The sequence below is a fragment of the Cydia pomonella genome, chromosome 22 (assembly GCF_033807575.1).
Source record: "Cydia pomonella isolate Wapato2018A chromosome 22, ilCydPomo1, whole genome shotgun sequence".
Taxonomy (NCBI): domain Eukaryota; kingdom Metazoa; phylum Arthropoda; class Insecta; order Lepidoptera; family Tortricidae; genus Cydia; species Cydia pomonella.
In genome coordinates, this window is record NC_084724.1 from 3488187 (window position 1) to 3514818 (window position 26632).

Here is a 26632-nt window from a genome sequence, read left to right on the forward strand (position 1 = left end):
GTCATAAAAATTTCAAAAAAAATTTTTTTTTCATCAAACCCATACGTGTGGGGTATCTAAGGATAGGTCTTCAAAAATGATATTTAGGTTTCTAATATCATTTTTTTCTAAACTGAATAGTTTGCGCGAGAGACACTTCCAAAGTGAAAAAAGTGTGTCCCCCCCCCTGTAACTTCTAAAATAACGGAATGAAAAATCTAAAAAAAATATATGATATACATTACCATGCAAACTTCCAACGAAAATTGGTTTGAACCAGATCTAGTAAGTAGTTTTTTTAATACGTCATAAATGGTACGGAACCCTTCATGGGCGAGTCCGACTCGCACTTGGCCGCTTTTTTTTTTCTTAAAAATTATGTACAATCAAGAGGGCCTTTACCAGTTCTGTTGGTGTGGTAAAAAGATATATGGAACGGTCTCGCTATCATTCGCAGAAGTTTAATATTACTGCTTAACCTTCGCCAGGCAAATTAATTTACAATAAAATTTTCCTTAACAATTCCGTTGAACTTTAAATCGGAGTAAGCCGAATTTAAAGGTTCGCTGGATGTTTTTTCTGAATGTCACTTATCGAGAATTTAATTTACGTCAAATCCGAAATTAAAGGTTCGCTGGAATTGGATGTTTTTTCTGAATGTCACTTATCGAGAATTTAATATACGTTAAAGCCGAAATTAAAGGTTCGCTGGAATTGGATGTTTTTTTCTGAATGTCACTTATCGAGAATTTAATATAATATACGAAAGAATGCTGGTGGCTTACAGCGGCGATCTTCCGATGAGACCATCAAGTAAGAAGAACCAATATACGGAAGGTAACAGACAAGAAGAAGAAAGACATAAAATAACATGAGCGAACAAATGGTTAAAGTTAAATATTGTATAAATAACCGGCCAAGAGCATGTCGGGCCACGCTCAGTGTAGGGTTCCGTAGTTACTCTTCCGTCACAATAAGCTAAACTGGAGCTTAAAGTATATTAAATTGTTAACCAAGTGATGAAACGGTACCTTTCACCCGAGTTAAACAAATAGGCAAATTTGCATAATCAGTACCTAATTAAAGTAAGTCTTTTTACTATGAAGGGAAAACTTTTTGCGATAACTCAAAAACGGCTAAACTGATCATGTACGCTATAGTTTTCATTTAATGTCTTTCTTAAGCTCTACTTCCACGATTTTTTTCATATTTTTTGGACCTATGGTTCAAAAGTTAGAGGGGGGGGACACAATCCGATATATTCACTTTATCAAAAAATGTTTCTTGAAAAACCCTATTAGTTTTGAAAGACCTTTCCAACGATACCCCACACTCTAGGGTTGAAGCGAAAAAAAAAAATCATCCCCACTTTACGTGTAGGGGAGGTACCCTAAAAAAATTAAATTTTTAGATTTTATTGTACGACTTTGTCGGCTTTATTGATTTATATATCCATGCCAAATTTCAGCTTTCTAGCACTAACGACCACGGAGCAAAGCCTCGGACAGACAGACAGACAGACAGACAGTCAGACGGACATGGCGAAACTATAAGGGTTCCTAGTTGACTACGGAACCCTAAAAAATACACAGCAAGAAGATACAACATAACGACTAAATTAAATAAGGATTTGTTAGAATATTATAAATGCGTAAGTAACCGCTGAGCCGATTTAGATGCAATTTGGTGCAGATAGTTTGAGGCCCAATAATAAAGGAAATTAAGGCTCAGGTATTTTAGATAAATAAGTACAACTTATACACTAAACAGCGATTAAAATTGATCACTTTATATATTCATATAGTCACCCTTTTTTCTTGCTCTTTATGTATGTGACTATAGCTGGTGCCAGCTGAACAGGCTCAGAACTGGGCATGGACTTTGCGGGGAGTACATGTTCAAGTGCGGCTGGAGAGATTCACCAATGTGTGATTGCGGAGAGCAAGTGCAATCCATGCACCATATCATCTACGACTGCCCAAAGAGAAAATACCCCGGAGATACTCTGGACTTGCTCCTCCCTGATGAAAACGCAGCCCAGTGGGTGAAAGAGCTAGATGTAAAAATATAGTACCTAATTAGTTAAAGATTCACTAATACTGTAAGCGACCTTGACAAATATAGCCATACGATTAAATAAAATATAGCTAATAAATCATAATAAAATATGCTGTAGGCGAAATAACAAATTTACATTTGCAGTTCATAGCGACATAATTATAATCATTCTTCATACGTACTGATACGCAGATGCAGCGGCTGCATTGTTGGCCGGCTGTATCACAAAGTTGGTATTTAATGACATATGGTTTGTTCATTTCCGCTGTTATAAAAAGTCGGAAGGCACAAATCTGCGGGTAGATATGCATAATACAATGTTACCAAACGTTAGTGCGAGCGAATGTGTATAGAAAATAGGTTACGACGTTAGCGAATGTTGATTTTACACTGATAGGCAAGGCAGTCGTGGGATTAGTTGTCAAGCGGACCCCAGGCTCCCATGAGCCGTGGCAAAATTTCGAGACAAGAAGAGGTAAGCCAGTCGTGGTAAGGCTACTGAAAACATCATAAGAGGGAAGTATAAGTACCACATGACCGCCCATACAAAAAGAGAAAACGTTTTTCCACTTCTAAATATATGATTGTTTAGTATGTTATTAACACAATGAAAAACTATGTTTTTGGCTTTTTATTTTTCAAAATTTGCAAAACAAAAAAATGTTTTTTCAATAAAGCGAAACCTGTAAACCTAGAATATGTTATGCTGGAGCGAGCGACATCAAGATCAAAATAATTTGTTAAGATTTAGCTAGTAGACTAGAAACCGTTTTCTACCGATAAGGAATTTCATAGAAAAATAATTGGTACCTAAAATAATTAATGCACTTCTAGAAAAGCGGCCAAGTGCGAGTCGGACTCGCGCATGAAGGGTTCCGTACCATTTGAGACGTATTAAAAGAAACTCTACTTGCTAGATCTTGTTCAACATTTTACCACTTTGGACACACATTTCACCACTTTGGAAGTGTCTCTCGCGCAAACTATTCAGTTTAGAAAAAAATGATATTAGGAACCTAAATATCATTTTTGAAGACCTATCCATAAATACCCCACACGTATTATGGGTATATGGGTATGGGTTTGATGAAAAAAAATTTTTTTTAATTTTATGACGTATTAAAAAAAAACTACTCACTAGATCTCGTTCAAACCAATTTTCGGTGGAAGTTTGTATAGTAATGTATATCATATATTTTTTTTAGATTTTTCATTCTGTTATTTTAGAAGTTACAGGGGGGGGGGGGGGACACATTTTTTCACTTTGGAAGTGTCTCTCGCGCAAACTATTCAGTTTAGAAAAAAATGATATTAGCAACCTAAATATCATTTTTGAAGACCTATCCATAGATACCCCACACGTATGGGTTTGATGAAAAAAATTTTTTTTTTAAATTTTATGACGTATTAAAAAAAAACTACCTACTAGATCTCGTTCAAACCAATTTTCGGTGGAAGTTTGCATGACAATGTATATTATATATTTTTTTTAGTTTTTTCATTCTGTTATTTTAGAAGTTACGGGGGGGGGGGGACACACATTTTACCACTTTGGGAGTGTCTCTCGCGCAAACTATTCATTTTAGAAAAAAATGATATTAGAAACCTCAATATAATTTTTGAAGACCTATCCATGGATACCCCACACGTATGGGTTTGATGAAAAAAGATTTTTTGAGTTTCAGTTCTAAGTATGGGGAACCCCCAAAATTTATTGTTTTTTTTCTATTTTTGTGTGAACATCTTAATGCGGTTCATAGAATACATCCACTTACTAAGTTTGAACAGTATAGCTCTTATAGTTTCGGAAAAAAGTGGCTGTGACAGAATCGGACAGACAGACGGACATGACGAATCTATAAGGGTTCCGTTTTTTGCCATTTGGCTACGGAACCCTAAAAATGCCCAAATGTTAGCCGAAGAGATAAGCCCACGTTATTTTAAAACAAGTGTTAAAAATATTAAATAGATAATTGCCCACAGGAGCAGTAGAGGGGGGTCAACTCATTATGAAAACCTATAAAAAGTTGGCCGTCTTTGCTGACCCTGAAGGCTAATTAGAATAATTATAATTAAGTTTGCTTGCTCAGTTATTAAGATAAAATAATACAGCATGTTTATATTTACCTGACACAAATGTATATCAAAATACAAATGTATATAAAAGTTTTTAAATAATTATCCTTTAGATCACAAATCGTAACGTTTGATCAAGAGCGAAACTAACTGCCATCAATGCTTCGCAGTTTGGCAGTACTATTCTCAGATATGACTAAACACTGACAATTGTAATTACAAACACTGACGATTGTAATTACAAACACTGACAATTGTAATTACAAACACTGACAATTGTAATTACGAACACTGACAATTGTAATTACATTAAGTATGACATTTGTTTTTTTTTTGTTGTAATTATAAGAAGTGGCATGTATATTAGATTTATTACGGATATTTTGACGACCGGTCTGGCCTAATGGGTAGGGGCCCTGCCTATGAAGCCGATGGTCCCGGGTTCAAATCCTGGTAAGGGCATTTATTCGTGTGAAGAGCACGGATATTTGTTCCTGAGTCTGTTTTCTATGTATTTCAGTTTTTATAAATATTTATACAGGGTGACCAGCCATTGGACAAACCCGGAAATCCCACGTAGGGTTACTTCTCAGGAATGCTCTTTAATTAGAAAAGATAAAAAAATATTTTTTAATTAGAAAAGATAAAAAAATATTTTTTTCGAACTAAAGTTATTTGCAATAATCGACAAGAAATATTTGATAATAATGACATTTTTCAAAAGTCTTCAAAAAAGATAATCAAAAAGGTCGAAGAAGGTTCCATACTATTCTTTGAAGATATTACCTTAGGAGCTACTAACACATACAGGCTGCTCCAAAGTAAAAAATGGTAATTTGTTAATTTCTTTGAAACCGCTACACCGGTTGTTATGATACTTTGTACACTGGTTCTAAATACCCTAATGCATATGTACATTTCGGCTTTGTCCAATAGCTAGGGACACACTGTATATTATATATGTAATTGTCTAAGTACCCACAAAACAAGCTTTATTGAGCTTACTGTGGGACTTTACTCAATTTGTATAATAATATCCGATAATAATATTTAAGATATTGGATAGATGGAATACTACCCTAAGGAGTAAAGCGTTAAAAATGAGGTAACTAATTATTAAAACACTTTATTATTTGATGTAATAAAAATTACAATAAGATATTTTTAAATAATTATCCTTTAGATTGAGAAATAATAATTCCAAGAACTTTATAAATAATATGAAATTTGTTTGCGTCAACATGGTTTTATATTTATATAGGACGGCAGAACGACCATTAAGTCAGTCTTGAGCTGCGAGTCGGAAGTACCGGTTGTGACAGTGCGAGGGGGAATTTAACTTAGGATTATTTTAAAATAAGGTCAGTTTTTTTTATAAAAACAATTTTTTTTCTTCCATTTACCCATGTAAAGTTAACATTTATTAATAATACAAGAAAAAAAAGCAAATAGAATTCTATTTATTTTTTAATTATTTTATAAGTGAGAAATATATTAAGTTTTTTTTATTACATCTCAATTCATAATAAAATATCTGAAAAGGAATGGAAAGATTTTGATCGATTTCATTTAATAATATATATGTTCCGAAATAAATAAGTCGGCACATATATACTATTTTAAAATTGTAGCGGTATTTCTGAACTTGATTTAGGATTTTAATATCGATCTTTTAAAATTATTATTATTAATTAAAAACACTAGTTAATTACTATGTAAGCGAGTTAGTCATGATCTGTAATGCTTATGTATATTTAATAAATCAATCAATAAATATGTTATCAGAATATTCGTAACATCCATAACTTAGGTACAAATATTCGTGATGAACATACAAATAAATGCCCTTACCGGGATTCAAACCTGGGACCTCCTGCTTCATAAGCAGGATCACTATCGAATCAACTAGGCCGTTTAATGATAAGGCGAAGTTGGGCATCAACAGTGTTAGGGTCCCCTACGGGAGATAGTTTCGCCAACCCTAACTTTCAATAAATTGCATGATCAAATAAGTAAATAAATGAATGAATGAATAAATAAATGAATATTTGAAAAATAAATATTTTAACCTCCCCCTGCGTACAAATTTTTGTACATATTCCACAATATATTTTGAACTTTTATTGTGTAACTAAGGGTTCTAAATTCAAAAACAGAACAACTAGTTCTGGGTCTCAGGAGGATAGGACAATATTACACAAATTGACTAAGTCCCACGTAAGCTCAATAAGGCTTGTGTTGCGGAATGATTGAGAAACATCAAACATTTATTCAGCAAATCAAAGCCAAACATGTCAAATTTTACAAGCAATTAAATTACCAATAATTACAAAATATAATTACAAATATGGAATCAATGAAATATTGGATAATTTATTAGAGATGTATACAATCTCTAAACGTCTAATTACATAAAAAAAAGATAAAAAATACAAACAACAAATACTAAAATTATTTAGAGATGTAAAAGTCTCTAAGTGTCAGAGTTAAAATATAATTAAAAACCTGGACTAGTGCGAGTCGGACTCGCCCACCGAGCGTTCCGTACTTTTTACAACAGAAATACATTATCTGTGAAAATTTCAACTCTAGCTATCACGGTTCATGAGATACAGCCTGATGACAGACGGACGTACAGCGGAATCTTAGTAATAGGGTCCTGTTTTACCTTTTGGGCACGGAACCCTATAAACGATCATTCAAATTATCCTTAATTCTTATATAAATAATTTAAAGACAACAAATTAAATAAGATAACGGAATGTGTTTATTAAAATATGAATCCCCGATAGAAAATTAACAGCGCCACCTAGTCAACTAAAACCTATAAAAACCTGTCTCCGCCATTTTGAAATATTTCCATAAACTGAATCGACAAAACAGTACATTGTGCAACGAGGAGTAAGAGATTTTTTTCAAATAGGCCTTTAATACACGACAGCCGCAGATTGGAGAATTAATGACTCGAGTTTGCAATATTTGATCACACTTGCGAAGAAAAAACTGCGCGGCTACCGGGAAAATCGAAATTCGTCAATTGCGGGCATTTTTCTCTGTCACTCTGATTACGTCTTACTAAGAGTAAAAGAGAAAGATCCCCGCAATTTGCGAATTTCGGTTTTCGCGGTAGGCCCCCTGAATTTTTAGTGAAATGACTCTTGACGTTGACATTTCAAACATTCGTCCGCCATATTGTAATTCTTTGACAGGTTAGGCATCGAAGGCACAGACCTCTGGCATTCAGCCACGATTGAAAATAGTGTAAAAATACTTTAAACGGCTATTAAATTAATCAAATTAAAAATTTTTTTTCACGTCAGTATTTTATAAGTAAAACTTATACCTACTTGTATCGTATGCGTTAGTGACACAATAAAAAAAAGGCTATAACTCCCTCAGCATTTGTCCTTCAGTATACCTGCATGAAATAAGATCTTTTTCGAGCAAGTATGATGAGAAAAATACTATCGAACCTGCTCACAAGATTCCACGAGATCTCTTAGAAATGCGACCCTGTAGAGGAGATCAGCCGGACATGTGAACGCCTTTTTGTGTACTTTGCGCAAAACCTTTTCATTTCGGTTTCGCTCGAAAACCGTTATTATTAAACCGGTTTTATGAGAGTTCTTATCAAATTAACCGGTTTAGAGCAATAAAAATCGGTTTATCTTATGTCGTTGTCTATGTTTACGTGGAACACCAACCGGACTATAACCGCGAAAATCGAAGTTCGTCAATTGCGGGCATTTTTCTCTGTCACTCTAATTACGTCTTAATGAGAGTAAAAGAAAGATCCCCACAATTTCGGTATTCGCGGTAGGCGCCCTGCCGGCCAGCCGTTTCGTCGCTCGTGGAATAAACCGGTCTTTTTAGGGAACAATAAAGTGCTTTAAACGTTCGCGTTCTTATAAAAGTTCGGAGAAAAACCGAAATAAACCGATTTTTATTTATTTTTATTTTATTTATTTTATTGGTATTCAGGACAACAACAGCCGTAGATATACAATTTACATAGGTATTTTTACATAGTATTAGGCCAATAACAGTTATCCGTTGGGTGCAAAATAATATACAAATATAATTAGTTAAACAAAGTAATAATCAAAGTGAAACTGTGCAAGCCCACGCACAGTAACAGTAACAGTAGGTGATAATCAACATGAAAATTGAAGTTAGAGGTAGGTACACATGCTTGCATAAAGTTGATAGGTGTGCATTAACGTTAATAGTTGATTTAATTTATTTATATTGCTCTTGTAAATAATTTAAGTGATCACGCTTTTACCCAAAGATCACTATTTAGCGCTCCTGTAAAGTAACTGTTTTACTTACTACATGAGACCATCCCTTGCATAAGATACCAAAATTTGTATTATGCCAAGACGCCAATGATGAGTACTCCTACAGTATAATATAGGATTAACATTTACAACAGTATTTGGTTAATCTTTAGAACCTATTAAATAAAACCCAAAATAATTATTATATTCATCTTTTTTTGTTAAGTATACGATATATACCAGTATTTTATAAACCAATTCCGAGACTTGCTCACAATATATTTCCGATTTGCAAGGAGGTAACCTTTCCGGTCGCTGAATGAATAAAAAGAAGGTTGAGGCCGATGGGTTCATAATGGTATTACCTACTTTGTAGTACATCGAATTTGTACATTTCACCTTACATTCAATAAGGTACGACCGGTTTTTTAAGGTTCCCTAGTCAACTAGGAACTCTTAGGTCTGTTCGTCCGCGGCTTAACTCGGTGATCTAAAATACGAACGTAATTATTACGTTAACAAAAAATAGGCATCGTTTACCGGGTGTGGCCTGGAACACGGCCAAATAATAAAAACATTTATTGCACTCCTCAAACTATAAAACTTGTTTAACAATTTAAAAAATTATGAATCGTTTAGATTAAGTAGGTACTATTTTTCATACAAAGTAAATATTGTCTTCAATATACGCTAACATCTTTGTGATTGACGTTGCATGTCACGCTTTAAACATAACAAAATTCGCAATACATTGCGTCTTAGAATAAACTTTAAATTGTACTAAAAATCAAAACACAAGTTATTTTTAAAAGTCGCTGAACAAATGTTGCAGTTTTACTAGTGCTTTGAAAATATGAAAAAGTTAAAGTTGTTCGCTAAAATGCTTTTCTAAGTAAGCGCTTCTTCGCTATGTCTTAGACAAACAAAAATTTGCTTAAACGCACACATACTTATACATTTTTACGCACAGTATACAATACACAGCCGATTAACTAGCAAAATGGCTACGAATCGATTTAAAGTTCATCTTGTCAACCGGATGGTTGTCCTTTTTTAACCTTTTTTGGTTTATTTTTTCTATTTTAACATTATTTATTTACAATAACAATATACACAATGGATATACAAAGAGGATTACTATAACTAGCTTAAATCGAATATAGGCCCTTAAGGCATTGTACCAAGGATTCTGGCGGCATTTCCTCGTTGTATCGCAATACTGATACATATATTGGAGTGGTACAAAATTAAACACTACAATAAGACAAAAGGTATTAGTAAATTAGTATGTAGAACTGTATATAAAATATACAAATATTAGGTAATCATTAAGCATTTCCTTATCTTATCTCTAATTCTTGTTTACATGCGTAACACTTACAGTTATACTGTGGCCCTAGTGAAAAAGGGTACAAGTCTCTGGCAGCGCAGGTGTAAAGGGGTGTAAGTTCCACGTAACACTTATGCCCTTATACACCTAAACTGCCAGAGACTTGTACCCTTTTTCACTAGGGCCACAGTATTATAAATAATTGTATTAGGTGAAGCTTCTAGTTTCGTGTATCTGTCAAATAAGCAATCCTAGATCAAATATAAATATGAATCAATTAGTTTTGTTCCGGGGTGTGACAGATAAAATATAGTTATACTTATTAAATTATCTATCAAAATATATATTAATATAAACCGTAATTAATATAATGCCTGTTTTGGTAGTCATTTTTAACTAGTATAAAGCTGGAAATACACACTAGGGTATGCCTGTGTATGGCCAGCTTAAAGACATATTGTATAATAGCTTTAGTTATATTTTAATACAACGTCATACTTTATCCCGTCGAAACGTCACCCGTAGAAAATATGCTTGCATATATTTTCTTTTGGGTTGTCGTTGAGATTCAAGATGGCGAAGACGTCTCGAGAATATTTTTTTGTGTTTAGCTCATTCATGTAGTTTAAAGTGTAATATCGATAGCTTATTATGCAATGAACTATCGTGGAAGTGTGCAGCTAATGAAAAACTAATCTTAAAACGCGTTTAACCATGTTTTAATCAACACCCGGCAATCCATCGTGGCTTTTAGTAAAGTCCAGCTATCTCTTTACTAAAAGCAACTACCGAACAACGTCATGCTCTACGAGCACACTTAAAACTTACAACGAAACTTGACATTGGCAAAATCATCATAGACTTGATGGAAGCCATATTTTAAAAGAAGAAGAACTGATATTTACTTTTGAAATCGAACAAATAAATTATGGAAGGTAGAGGCAAGGAACAGAATTTTCATATACTAAAAAGTGTCCGACAAAAAACCATAAATAGGTGGCGCTACAATACCTAGAATACTTGAGAAAAAAATCTAATCATAGACAGCGCACTTCACTCCGTCAATAACGCCTAGGTTCTTAGCTACTCTAGCGCTACTCTGGAGAGACTTGGAACTATTATTTATAGCTGACAGCTGGACACTTTTGCAACAGTTCTGCCTAAGGAGATTCTGTTCCTTGCCTCTACCTTCCATAATAGGAATAAATGCAGCTCTGTTCCGCTTGACAATGGTTGAAACTTATCGTGAAATTACATTAAAGTAATTAGTATAAAGAGCGTGTATGAACTGTAGACGCAAGCACAGAAACCCGCTATTCAATGGCGCAAAGCATTATGTCACGTTTCCATTTTTAGGGTTCCGTACACAAAGGGTCAAACTGGACCCTATTACTGAGACTTCGCTGTCCGTCCGTCCGTCCGTTCGTCCGTTCGTCCGTCTGTCACCAGGCTGTATCTCATGAACCGTGATAGCTAGACAGTTGAAATTTTCGCAGATGATGTATTTCCGTTGCCGCTATAACAACAAATACTAAAAACAGAAAAAAAAATATTTAAGGGGGGCTCCCATACAACAAACATAATTTTTGTCGTTTTTATAAATAATGGTACGGAACCCTTCGTGCGCGAGTCCGACTTGCACTTGACCGGGTTTTTTTGATTTAAGACAGTAGATGGCAGACCCTCTATGCAAAATAGAGCCAGCGTGGGCAGCACCTGGATAGAAGCGTGGATTGTTTTCGCTATCGATTCAACTCTCCAATACGCACGGTCTCTATTATGGCACGAACCTGTAAATAAATGAATTTTTAAAAAATACTAGAAAAACACGCTTTTATAAATGCACGTAAAAAAACCTGATTGTGTTCTAAGTGACCTTTCTCACAAGCGCAAACACGACTATGATACGATATTCCATCATGGAATGCCAGTGCCTATCTTCCGGCTTCATCATCACACCTTGAAACCTAATCGTGGTCAAAGTTCATTACAAGACTTTTCTAACAAATCCAAACACAGCTATGATACGATGTTCCATCATGAAGTTCCAGTTCATATCTTCCGGCTCCATCATCAGATCACTTCGACAGTACCATATTATTGTATTGTCATCAGACCTACATACAGCTGCCAATTTTCATGACGCTACGATCCTTGGAAGATGGTTAAATTAGTTACCTTAGATTCCATTACATAGTTACATACAGGTCGACCTAATAAAAAAGCGTGTTAAAAATTGGCATTCTTTTTCAGAAAAAATGGCGGGCCTACTACCTCTCCTCATAGCCTCCCTCGCCATGTGTTCGGCCGACAACCCCCTCTCAGGGCTCAAACAAGCCCTCCCTTCAGTTCCCACCCCCTCAGCGCCATCCATAAACGATGCGGTGAAAGTACGCGACGCAGTGACGGGAAACGTTTCGGACGCGGCCGGCAGCTTCGGAAGGGGCGTGCAGAAAGAGATAGCTGCTGTAAAGCAGCCTATAGATGAAACTATTGCTTTCATCGGATCTAGCCAATGTAACTAAGTTTCTCTTTATTCAAAAAATCTAATTGATTTTATCCACAAGAGTAGCAAAGTAATTTGATGCAAATTTTAAGTGATTTTTAATTGACGATGTTGAATGATATAGTATTTTATGCAACAGTGGTATAAGAAGGGTCAAAAAAGGCGAGTGGCGTGAGTTACAATGTGAGCCGGAGCCGAAGGCGTAGGCGAACATTGTAAAGGAATACGCCACGAGAATTTTTTGACCTACTTATACAACGTTGCATACAATATTTTTCCTACGAGTCAACAAAAATAAATCTTAATTTAAGTAAACAAATTACAGCAAAAGTATATAGCCAAGACGCGCGAGCATACCTTGTTACGCGCCCGGCCCGCCCCGGGCCGCGGCCGGCCGGTCAGCGACACCTCCTCGTAACTCATGAGGCCCTGGTACTTGCTACTTGCTAAATTAATTTTTTGGATAGTTTTTTCTCAATTTTGGCTACCGTAGCCTACGGAGACTAACAAGCAACGCTAAGCGGTCTTCGTAGTCTATGGGTGTTGCTATATTACGGGTGTCACATGCGTGTTTCTGACTTACGAAGTAATTATTTTTACTATGCAACTAAATGAATATTTTGTACGTTGGCAGCAATACACTTAGTTTAAAACTGTATTCGTTTTGGTTGTTAGGTTGGTAGCCATTAATCGCAGTAACATTATAGCTTATAAAAGCACAAGAGCTTTTATGAGGAATAGACAATATAGACTTTTCTTGAAATCTTTTATGTATGTTCTTATATTCGTGTTAATGAATGCATAAATGACAGATAACAGTAGAGGAGTAGGAAAAATATTTAATAGCGTTCATTTGGATTTGTTTAGTAATGTTTGAAAATTAAAGTGAAAACAATATATGGCTAGAATTTCCTAGTAGATGAATAGCATACATCTGTGTCAGGACACCCCGCTCTTCCATTTCAGGTTTACAATAGCTGTTTTTGAAATAAAGTATTTGCAAATTATCTTAAAATAAACAAGCATATAAAGACAATTTCAACATTAAAATGTTTACAGTACAACAGTTATTATTTTCCTCGCGTTAGTGGGGTACAGTTAGGGTGACCAGATCTGATTCCTAATTAAAATACGGGAATATCAGTTTTTTTTATTAAATATCAACGTTCATTTTTTTTTACAAAAATTACCTACACAAATGCTAAATTATTTAATGAACGACTTTAGAAAACAATTTCAAATGGTTAAAACAACAATTTTTATAATATCTGGAAAAGAAAATGTGAAATAATCAATTAAATAACCTTTACAATAAGTGATGCTATTGGTTGTGTTACTATGTTGCTAATTGTTTTTGTTTAAGCTGTAGGTATCTTTTACTGAGGTGTGCCAATAAAGAGTATTATATCTATCTATCCATTAACATATAAGTACAAAATTTGATTTTCTTTATGAATTACCCTTAAAACAAAATGAATTACATATTTGGATAAGAAAATATGAATATCAACAAAAACATTAAAAAAAAATATCAACAAAATAACATATACATACCTACAAACAAATACTGACTTTCACAATGAAATACCCTTAAAACAATAATAAATATTAATAAACACACACACACTCACAGTGTAACCGCTGTGTACGAGAAAATAAATATACGAATAAGTATTTTTATCATTAAATGCCATTGAATCATAATATTACGGGACAACGTACTGTCCCATATTCGTTTCGCCAAATTACGGGACAATGAAAAATTCGTGCCTGAAATACGGGACAACCCGTAAAATACTGGACATCTGGTCACCCTAGGTACAGTATATATAATTCATGCTTACCACCGTTTGCTTAATCTCGTGCCTTAAACCCCCCGCAACGCTCGAGATTTGATCGAGATGACATATATTACAGTTTATTGATAATGCTTGTGTACAGGTACAAATGTGAAGAAGATCTTCGGAGTAGCGTACGAGAACTACGAGGGAGATGACGAGCCCCAACTGGACCGACTGACTCTAGAGTACCGAGACCCGTAAGTTAATTGAACTTATGTTAATATAACATATTTTTTTACAATAACAGTAGGTAAACATATTGCATATATGCAGCGGTATCACTATATCTAGCTTAAATCTAAAATAGGCTCTTGAGGCATTGTACCAAGGATGCTGGCGGCATTTCCTCGTTGTATCGCAATGCTGATACGTTGTGCGAAAAGCGGAAAGTTGGCGGACAACTCCTCCGATACAAAGATGTTCAGACACGACACATGAAAAGATGCATCCCTCTAAGTGGGAAGGTTTGGCCTGAGTGGCGCAGGCTGGTGCAGGGCAATGTGCGCGATTTCGAGGAGCAGCGTAAAGCTGACCTCGACGCTAAACGCGACGAGCTGAAAACACGCCAGCCTGCGTCCATTCACTACCATTACGTAGCTGGTGTCCTCACGTGCCCTCAATGTGCACGGGGGTTCACCTCGAAGATCGGCTACGTCAGCCATCTTCGGGCGCATGAGTGCCAAGCTAACTAGGAGTCGAAGTGGTCGCCATGGTCGATATAGGCCAGAAGAATCATCATCATCATCACGTACTTTACGTCAATCAGACGCTTCGCGATTACTGCAAAAAAAATCAACGCCAAATGTTGCAAAATGGTACTCTCTACTAGCTTACTTATGCTTAAATAAATAAACTCCCAATGCATTGAAATAGATAAAAAGATGAAGGTCTGTTTCCTCTATGTTTCAATGCATAGGGGCTTAGCTTAGCTTTAAAAAAAACATCCTAATCATTCAATAGTTTAAGAACCACCACTACAGACATACCTACACACTCACACACCCACACGCAGGCATGCACGCAAGCGCGCACGCATTTAAACCGAGGAGAATCGAACTTTGTAGAAAAGTCACTACCGATTACGTTATGGGGTCGCGAACCGTACTCTGCTAGCGAAATAATAAATGTATTAAAAATATATAATTCACCTCCTCTAGAAAACTTGATCTCGCAACTCACGGATCACCCACCGCAATCGTTACTAAAATTCTCCCCCCTCATAAGGAATAGGCATGGTTGTAAAGCGGTAGGCCGGTAAACCTGAGTGACGTGTCTCACCCGAGGCAGTAAAGTTAAAAAAATCATCTTGGTTTAAAAATCTATGCCTAAATTGTATCGGTAATACAGTTTTTCCATGTAGACGTCCACTTTTTCTACTCCAAATAAATTATATTTTACCATTTATATGGTTCATTTATCAACAGACGCCGCAAAGAGGGGTGTTATAACAGGGGTGTTAAGTTTGATCGCTATGTGTGTATGTGTGTATATGGCGCTGAAGTTCTTAAATGGATAAACCGATTAGGATGCAGTATTTTTATTTGAATGCAGGTTTTCTAGTTCTGGTTCTTAGACATATTGTATCAAAATTGGTATATCTGTTTAATTGCTTTGGGTTTTTTGTCTATTTTCGATAGGTATTCCAAAAGACCGACAGCCTATTTTCTGTTACGTTTAAACAGACATACAACATTAGTATGCAAAGTAGGCAACTAGTAGGTATACTAATAAACTAGTATATAAAGTAATTAGTGTGCTTATTTACATGCCAGTATTACAATTACAATTATATCTATTTATATCCAGTTCAATTAACAGCGGATTTGCTTTGAAGAGGTGCCTTATTAGATATGTATCAATTAAATGCATAGCAATTAGCGTCTTTCACAATTTTTTTAAAATACTAATAAAAAAATAACATGTGTGTCTATGTCTGTCGGTGGTATTTAAACTGTCATACGGATAAATCGATTGAAGTGCATTTTTCTATAAATATATCGGCGATGGGTGTAGTAAGCAAAATTTAGCAGATAACAAGTAAATACCTACAGATTATTGTTAGAATACTCGAACTAATTTTATAGCGAATCATTGCATAATATCGTTTATACCTCTGGGGCCCATTTCTCGAACGGTATTAATCTAATATATGTATAGTGTGTTGCCATGGTAACCCATACGACTTGACAGCTCGTGGACTAATAATATTAGTCTAATACCATTCGAGAAATTGGCCCCATATTAGACTAATATATTAGTGTTGTCATAGAAACCCATACGATTTGACAGATTATGGACTAATAATATTAGTCTAATACCGTTCGAGAAATGGGCCCGAGATCTGTCAATTGTTATGTTTTTTAATGGAGAAGTTTGAAGTCCGGAAGAAATTTTAAAAATTCTTGATTATCTTGTTATTTATTGCCTTTATTTATAACAGTGGCATACGCACGATATACAACATCAGCAGCGCGGCGGAGCGCATACCTCTGGCCAGAGAATTCAACCCCGCGCAGAAACTATACATCTTCGTCCATGGATTTACTGATGACCCCAGCAAAGGAAGTTATAGTGCTATCAGCGAAGCACTTTTGAGCCAAGGTAGTGTATAAATTGCTAATTATTTCCAGACGTTACTCATCTCGCATTATGTTTTCAACCCTAGCTGCATGATATACAACATCAGTAGCGCGGCGGCGCGCATATCTCTGGCCCGAGAATTCAACCCCGCGCAAAAAATATACATCTTCATCCATGAATTCACTCATGACCCCAGCAAAGGAAGTTATAGTGCTATCAGCGAAGCACTTTTGAGCCAAGGTAGTGTATAAATTCCTCATTATTTCGAGACGTTACTCATCCCGCGTTATAAGTTTTCAACCATATCTGCACGATATACAATATCAGTAGCGCGGCGACGCGTATACCTCTGGCCCGCGAATTCAACCCCGTGGAGAAACTATACATCTTCGCCCATGGATTCACTGATCACCCCAAAGAAAGTTATAGTGCTATCTGCGATGCACTATTGAGCCAAGGTAGTGTATATATTATTTATAATTTCGAGGTGTTTCTCATCCCACATTTGAAGTTTTTCGACCCTAGCTGCTCGATACACAACATCCAGTGCGCGGCAGCGGCAGTGCTATGCGCAGTGCGCATACCTGAGGCCCAAGAATTCAACCCCACCCAGAAACTATATCCTAATCCATACATTCACAGATGATGAATTAGGGCTTAAAATTCAAGAGCCGAAATTACAAAATGAGACGAATTCGGGTTTTTTAAAGACAGACAGACAGGTACCTGTTGCACAAAATACTATTTTGTCACATGATTCTCTGGAACTCTATTTAGTCAAGGGTCCCACTTTGCCGCTTACCATAAGGATTAAGGACATATCTTTATACGAATAATCTGTCAAAGCGTTCTTATGGCAAGCGACAAAGTGGGACATTTTGCTTCGAAACAACACATATGTACTCGTATTATGATACTTATTTCACGTTTTTTCACGGGAAACTTCTAACTAAGCGAATGAGACAAATATATTTTTATTTAGATAACGTCAGAGATAGTAAGGTCAACGGTTAATAACTTGCTTAGACGACAACAACAGTTTATTTATTACACTTCTTTAGTTCCTACTGTTATCTTAAAATTAGATCGCGACCACCATTTTTTAACCCGTTTTGCTAAAATGTTGATATTCCATTTTGAACCTTATTCAAAGGCAACAATGTCGTAAGTAGTTTAAATTGTTTTTTATTTTAATAGATTACTATAATAGCTAACTTGTACAATATCAAAATAAGAACATGTTTATAACTTGTCAGTTTTGCGCGAATTTAACTTTTGAACAAAAGAGTAACGCAATACCGTTTGATAAGATAATTATGGTAATTGTAGATATTTATAGTCTACAATAGAATTACAATGAGCATAGCAACAATGTGGTAGGCAATTAATGATTAAGTACATTAATAGGCCTATTCAATTATTAAGTAGGAAAGTGTTATTGTTACATTTTGATACAATTTCAATGAGAGCACCACAGTTATGCGATGTTTTGACAACAATTTATAAACCTGACCAGGGTGTCGCGAACGTATTGCGAACCGGCTAATATTTGCCAACGTCATGGAGTAGATGGCGTTAGTAGTTACGTTTAAGTTAAATAACCTAGAAGCGGTTTCACGACACGGTGAACGACAAAATGTGGGTAAGACCGTCTAAATATCTCAGGATGCCAGCCAAGGTGACAGTCGGCAGTTGTACCTCAAATTTTACTAACAATGTATGCCCCTCTGCGGCGTCTCCCCCCCCCTAATTCTCCAACGATATCCACTTGCCCTCCCCCCCCCCCTAGTTCACTGGGTGGCTATGCCCTTGGTGCCTTCCACATGGACCTCAATAATATTTATATAAGACCGTCTACGAGTTCTTTCGTCGCTTCTAAGTCTTCTAACTCTTGCGTTTGCATACATACTGTGAAGGTTGGAAAACCTTCACAGTCTCGTGGTAAATAACTGGCAACGATTATTTGAATTCAGAACTATTTCCCTGCTGAAGGAATAAAGATCTGCAGGCGTTTCATTCGGAAAGCGGCAGTCATTAACGATAATCGATATTTGTATTATTACTGATTGAAGAAAAAATATATATATATTATCAGAAATCTACCTCGAGCGTTTAGATTTCCCACCGCAGATAGACCGTATCCCTTTACATGGTGGAGGCGCGGGGTAGAGATTTCTGATAATATTTTTTTTTCTTCAATCAGTAATAATACAAATATCGACTATCGTTGATGACTGTCTGTATCCCTTTACAATACCTACTCCACTTACTTACAGAAGGTCGGTAAAGCAGGAAGTCCTTTTTTACTGTGTCTGAGCGAAGTAGTCTGAGTTTATGCCCTAAGACGGTCTTCCTAACCAACAAATTATAATAGCCGGACTTCTCTACATTTACTTTAATAATATTTATATAAGGTCAAAGTTGAGTCGATCGTCTATCAGATAAGAACATCTTCGAGCTCTTTCGTCGCTACCAACCATTGCGTTTGCACACATACTTCACTTAAGGTCGTAAAGCAGAAGTTCCTTACTGACTGTGTCCTTGATTTTTATCCTAATTTAACATTGATCATCAAATCCTTTATTTTTCGAGCAAATAAAGTTGGGGTCATATATATGTTCCATGATCTACTTTCGGATACAGATGATACATATTCTTAGGGTGTCCCAACCCATCCCTTAATCTTTTATAATGTGTGTGGTGGTCCAAAATCGTGGATTCACCTGAGTTGAGCCTGAGTATGACTCGTCGACCAGAAAAAGTCGTTCTCGAAAACTATTTAAAAGATGACTAAAAATTCAGTCAAAATCCTCATCATACATACAGACAAGAGGTTAATTGTATTTAAACCTGCTCTTCTTCTGTGTTCTAGGAAAATCCAACGTTCTGGCCCTGGATGCCAGCGCGCTGATTAAATGGCTGTACCTACGCTCCTCGACCTACGTGCGGTTCATCGGAGAGAGGCTGGGAGAAGTACTCGCCGCTATGGTTAACAGTAAGTTATATTTGATGAGTCCTGAGGTCTGAATTTAGAGTTTTAGGGTTCCGTAGTCAACTAGGAACCCTTATACGCCTGTGTCCATCTGTCTGTCCGTCCGCTCACTAACCTAACGTAAATGATATTAGAAAGCCGGTGAAATAACAACTAAAAAAAAAAAACTTTTTTAGGGTACCTACCTTGTCTACACGTAAAGTGGAGATTATTTTTTTTCTCTTTGATTGTGGGGTGTCGTTAAATAGCTCCTTCAAAGCGAACACTTGTTTTCAACAACCAGTTTTTGATAAAATTAATAGATTGGAAAATAGTGGCTCCGAAAGGGAATAAAAATATGCTTAACCAAGCTCGAACCTACGAACTCGGTATGGAAGCCTCATGTGTATATTACTTGCAGGTCTTGACATATTAATTGACGGTGTTTATAATTTTATTAATAGCAGATTAATTAATTATGGTCGTTATTTATAACCAAGGTCTTCTTGGAACGAGTTAGCATAATTATTCCCCACATTAAAATTATTCTAAACGGTATGTGCTTATTTGTGTTATTTAACTGCGTATTTCTGGCCTGATACGGTATTTTCCACCATGATCCTTATAAAGTGATGTTTTACATGCAAATCATCCAGCGATAACCAAAACTTAATAGCTACTTAATCTACAACTTAAGAAACCTCATATAATTTAGGTATGTACAGTCAGCATCAATAGTAGCGGATGAAACAACGCGCCAAAAGTATCTGACATCCCGGATAACTTTTCCAAATATAGATACATTTCTATAATTCACGTTCAAAAGTATATATTTTACTGTCTTAGTTGTTCTATATTAAATACATCACTTTTTGTTAAGCCGTTACAGAATGGTAGATACTTATGAAGCGTTATTTGATGCGTTACTTTTGATGCTGACTGTACCTACCATGAATAGAAATTGAGAAAGATGTAAACAAACAAAATTATTTATTTAGTATTCATTTATTTCTTGCTTCCATGGTACATTTTTGGGTATTAGTCCATTTTTATCTGGTTCTATAGATATATTGTATACTTATTATACATTTCTGTTGAGTTCAAATATGTTTTTTTAAGGGTGTAGGGTGTAGGGTTCCGTAGTTACTCTTCCGTCACAATAAGCTAAACTGGAGCTTAAAGTATAGTAAATTGTTAACCAAGGGATGAAATGTTACCTTTCACGCGAGTTAAACAAATAGGCAAATTTGCATAATCAGTACCTAATTAAAGTAAGTATTTTTACTATGAGAGAAACTTTTTGCGATAACTCAAAAACAGCTAAACTGATCATGTCCGCTATAGTTTTCATTTAATGTCTTTCTTAAGCTCTACTTCCACGATTTTTTTCATATTTTTTGGACCTATGGTTCAAAAGTTAGAGGGGGGGGGACACATTTTTTTTCTCTTTCGGAGCGATTATCTCCGAATATATTCACTTTATCAAAAAAGGTTTGTTAAAGACCCCTATTAGTTTTGAAAGACCTTTTCAACGATACCCCACACTGTAGGGTTGAAGCAAAAAAAAAATTCACCCCCACTTTACTTAGAAAGACATTAAATGAAAACTATAGCGGATATGATCAGTTTAGCTGTTTTTGAGTTATCGCAAAAAGTTTCCCCTTCATAGTAAAAAGACGTACTCCCACAGTTCATCCCTTGGTTAACAATCTACCATACTTTAAGCTCCAGTTTATCTTATTGTGACGGAAGAGTAACTACGGAACCCTACTCTGAGCATGGCCCGACATGCTCTTGGCCGGTTTTATTGTTATATAAATTACCTTCACAGGCCTGCCGATCCTGTTGTCTAGTCTAGACGCTTGTACCTAGTTCCAAATGTGCCACAAGCATTGACATTTATCCAAGGACGAGCCAATCGTGCAGTCTAACGCAACTAGTTGCGACCAATCGCGCGCATGATGCGAACTCATCAACCAATCGCGTTGCGGCGTTAGACTGCACGATTGGCTAAAATTCGCGTACGTGACACCGCTGTACTAGCCCTATTCTTATTGCCCTTAAGGCCCGTCCTTGCCACAAGCGCATTTGTTATGGGTTTTATAGCTTAGAAACAAATGCTCGCCTTCACATAATGCATCTTCGAAGCTCTATTAGGATATACATACGCTATGGATATATCTGTAAAGTAACACAATTTCCATACTAGGAAGTGAATTACCCACAAGTAAATGACACTCTTGAGGTCGGTTACAAAACACGCTTGTTATACTACTATTACTGCTACTATATAAATCTATGTATAACTACCAACTACCACTTAGCGTCAGGTAAACTACATATAGATACCTAAGTATACATAATAGGTAAGTACATCCTTATTGTCGACACGCAACCTTTGATTATAGGAAAATCCGATTTTTCATTGTATAGGTACAATGTTTCATGGCGTACATGTTTTAGTGATGATCAAAGTGTTATCAAGAATAATGCTTGGGGTAAAAAAACCTACTTTAGTTATTTTGTAACAAGGTACTTAAGTTATAAACTGAAATATATGTCATATATTAAGGCGCAGAACAATCAAAAAATGTTTTTTAAAAATACGTAGCGCTTTTTTGGATCACAATATGGCTGCCATAAATTAAATTAGCAAACTTGAGGCCTTTTTGTAAAGACTTATGTGATTCGAAAGAGTTTTTGATTTTCGCTCAATAGAAAAAAAAAAACACTAAACATATGAAAACTACCTATTTCTAAAAATGAGCAATATAACTAATGATAACTAACTCATACTGACTATATACTATATAATATAACTCAGTGATAACTTTTTTTATTTTTAAAACACCAAAAATGTTTAATAAGAAAACTTCTCCGCTCCCAATGCGCGCTCTTGGACACTAAAACAATCATTTCTATGAATCTGTGATTCTAATCTTTTTTTTTAATCCACAGAGGGCCACAACCCCTCCGGCATCCACATCATCGGACACAGCCTGGGCGCCCACATCTCCGGCTTCACCGGCAAGACCTTCGCCAACCTGACCGGCTACAAGGTGGGCCGGATCACCGGGCTCGACCCGGCCGGGCCGTGCTTCAGCCATGTGGAACCCGAGTTGAGGCTCAAGGCCACTGACGCGGAGTATGTAGATGTTATACATACAGACGCTGGTGTTTATGGATTGAAGGATCCTGTTGGTAAGCTCTTATATATCATCCATTGACAGTGACACCTTCAAGAAAACGGCGAATTGATATTTTTGAAATACGAACAATCAGTGAAAGGAATGCGAACAATAGAATTATGGAGTGTGGATTTAAAAGGAGTGAAATCTCTTATGCTAGAACTGTTGCAAAAGTGTCCAGCTGTCAGCTATAAATAATAGTTCCAAATCAGAGTAGCGACTCTAGAGTAGCTAAGAACCCAGGCGTTATTGACGGAGTGAAGTGCGATGTCTATGATTTGATTTTTTTGTCAAGTATTCTAGGTATTGTAGCGCCACCTATTTAAGTTTTTTTGATGACACTTTTTGATACATGGAGATTTAATTCCTTACCTCCACCTTCCATAAATAGAATTTGGGATCTAGTGGTGGTAATGACCACTCGCTTTCAATTTCATTAGTAGAATGTAGAATTTAAATGACCCTTCCTACGAAGCTGATGGTCCCGGGTTCAAATCCTGGTAAGGGCATTTATTCGTGTGATGAGCATGGATATTTGTTCCCGAGTCATGGGTGTTTTCTATGTATTTAAGTAATTATATATTATATATATCGTTGTCTAAATACCCTCAACACAAGCCTTATTGAGCTTACTGTGGGATTTAGTCAATTTGTGTAATAATGTCCTATAATATATATATATATTTTTTTATCTAACAAGACCCAACTCCTACATCCAACGTTGATTTTTTGTTTACATCATTATTTTCATTCCCAGGTCAAGTGGACTACTTCCCAAACAGCGGCTCTCAGCAGCCCAACTGTCTCTTCCAGACGTGTAGCCACAGCCGCGCATGGGTGTACTTCGCCGAGTCGGTGAAGACCCCTGAGGCGTTCCCTGCGCGGAGGTGCAAAGATTATGAGGCGTTCAAGAAGGCCCAGTGCGACAGTGATATTAGGTAAAAATGTAAAATTCCGTATGGATAGGATGGCACACGCCTGTCGTTTTATGCGTAACTCTTGCATTTACATACTTGTAAGGAAGTGACAGTCACGGTAACAGACAATAAAAGGGCTAGAACCGATGGAGCCCCACTGATATGTAGGTAGGACGACAACCAAAATGGTTTCTTGAAATGACTAGTTTCGGTAGCTTTAAAACTGTGATGGGCGCCTAGTACAGGAGCGTGTGGAAAGTCGCGTTTTATCCTACTTTGTGGCAGGCTGCGAGTCCAATGCTCTTGCATCGGCAATTTTCTGCTAGAAAGCGTAAAAGACTCCAGTACTTGAATGTTTTCAACAGTTCAGCTTTGCCCGCCTTTGTGGTAATGACATGAATGTGTCGTAGGCTAGCTTTTTTCAAGGGAATCTCGCTGTAGAAATAGACCGCGAGCCAGGAACAGATTTCCATGTCCAATCACCTCCCGGGCGATAACTCGTACAGTGATTAACGGCTACGTATGATGAACTTTCGTCCTCATGGACGTCAGCTGCCGCTCCGTTGATGGGTTGAGGAATGGCAGCCTCAGCCTTTGATACTTTGTCAGATGATAGTTTAGATGCTATGGTTTAAAAAAATCGTCCGGTTGTATCGCTGTGGAAAGAACATCCGCTGGTCGCATGAACATGTCAATAATAAGCTCTTTACCTTTTTTATGGTAGTAATAACAAAATCATGAAACTTTGCATGTAGCATTATATCAGGCGTTTCAAATTAACGGGTCGAAACGAATCACGCATTACGCATACTTTGCGAACATAATTACATGGTAAGGCACGTATTTTTTACATATTCATGTGACCAGCTGACGGTCTTTCCACCGCCATACAACCGGCTGACGGTTTTTTTTATAGCATCTAAACTATAATCTGACAAACAATCCGCCGGGAGGCGATGCCTAACGATATATGCCCCTGGCCCGCGGTCTTAGAGACTGGGCTGGGCATACCTATAATTACTTCAAAATCATATTCTCTAACCTCAAATATTTGTTTCACATGCAATCTTCACTGTTTTACCTCTTACAGCTAATAATATTCGTAATTCTTCCGCAGTCCCATGGGTTTCGCCTCGCAACCGGGCACGATCGGGCGCTACTTCCTGCAGACCGGCGAAGACAGCCCGTACGGCCTCGGCAAGCAGGGCTTGACGTGGAAAAACAACGAGGGGATTGTGAGGAACATCGGCTCCAAAGTGTCTAACTTGTTTGGTTAATTATTAGACCATAGGATAAAATACCTAGTATCTGTAAGGACGGGTGTTTATAGATAAAAAAAATGACTTAATGTGCATTATGGAGAGGTAAGGAATGCAATCTCCATAGGCAGAACTGTTGCAAGTGTCCAGCTGTCAGTCATAAATAATAGTTCCAAAACTTTCCAGAGTAGCGCTAGAGTAGCTAAGAACCTAGGCGTTATTGATGGAGTGAAGTGCGCTGTCTATGATTTGTTTTTTTTTTTTTCTCAAATATTCAAGGTATTGTAGCGCCACCTATTTAAGGTTTTTTGACGGACACTTTTTGGTTTACGGAGATTGCATTCCTTACTTCTACCTTCCATAATGCGCATTTTCCATTTATGACATTTGCGCCTTCGTTTTTTTTTTCAATACTGAATTTGTTGGGTTTGTATGAAAGTAGAAAGCCATGACACGAATTTCGCTATAGGTAGCCTCGGTTTAAGTCGCGAACCTCTTCAATGGATTTGCGTTTTTAGCCGACGACATGGTTTTTATGTTTGCCATTCATTCATGTGCTCGTAGGCGTTGTATGTATTAAAATTGTACTACCGACCCGTCCCGTCTTCGCACAGGTATTAATTATACGCCTAAATCTTCCTCAAGAATCACTCCATTGATAGATAAAAACCGCATGAAAATACGTTCATTCTTTTTTGAGTTTCTCGCGAACATACAGACAGACGTGGCAGGGGTCGCAGGGGACTTTGTTTTATAAGTTGTATTAAAGAGTAATAACAATGAATACGTACGCGCGTTATAGCTATTTTATGGTGATACCCGCCATTTTTTTGCTCAATTATCGTCTCAGTTCCAAGAACTTAAGTGATCGAATAACTGTATTAATATTTTATAAAAGTTTGAATACATTAACCCCCTTATTTATAAACGTGTACTAAAGTTACGATGCCGCTGATCATCGTTTGTCCCTTTCCATCTTACCTATACATCGGAAAGGGACAAACGATGATCAGCGGCATCGTAACTTTAGTACTTTAGGAATAAAGGTGCGACCAGACCGCAGCTTAAAAAACGGTCACGATACGGAATCGCAGTGACGCGTTGTATGCGTACCGTTTTTGACGCATGCTCCCCACACCGCTGATAAAATACGCTGACGCACCGTAAATTGATCTGCGTAAAAATCGCAAAAAATATTACACGGAGATCTTATGGCAGACACCACACCGGTGACGTATAAAAGACGCAACTGTTTTGTAAACAAAAAAGATTCGCGTGAAGCACGTCATTGCGATTCCGTACCGTCACCGTTTTTTAAGCAGCGGTGTGGGGAGCATGCGTCAAAAACGGTACGCATACGACGCGTCACTGCGATTCCGTATCGTGACCGTTTTTTAAGCTGCGGTCTGGTCGCACCTTAAGGGGGTTAATGTGCTCGTAGCAAATCGTGATTACCGTCGATTTGATACTAAATTTTTATTTGTTAAGTTTGACATATACTTAGTTAAATCATTTATGTAGTTTTAAATTGTAGACCAATACCTCAATAGAGATTCAATAGTACATGAATTGTGATATTATGAAAAATATTTGTACCAACATCGAATACAAATAAAAAATTAATTTTGTTTTATTTTTTACTCCAAT

At 36.7% G+C, this 26632-nt stretch overlaps 1 protein-coding gene across 1 annotated transcript; it reads left to right on the forward strand.

Annotated features, from left to right (window-relative positions):
• The first annotated feature begins 5363 nt into the window (after nt 1-5363).
• LOC133530045 (phospholipase A1-like) lies at nt 5364-26608 on the forward strand. The gene is made up of 8 exons (XM_061867861.1): nt 5364-5474; nt 11977-12240; nt 14171-14267; nt 16511-16671; nt 19523-19645; nt 22580-22822; nt 23567-23747; nt 24844-26608. Exons 2-8 carry the CDS (start codon nt 11982-11984, stop codon nt 25001-25003), a joined length of 1224 nt encoding a protein of 407 aa, XP_061723845.1. The 5' UTR covers nt 5364-5474; nt 11977-11981; the 3' UTR covers nt 25004-26608.
• The last annotated feature ends 24 nt before the right edge of the window (nt 26609-26632 follow it).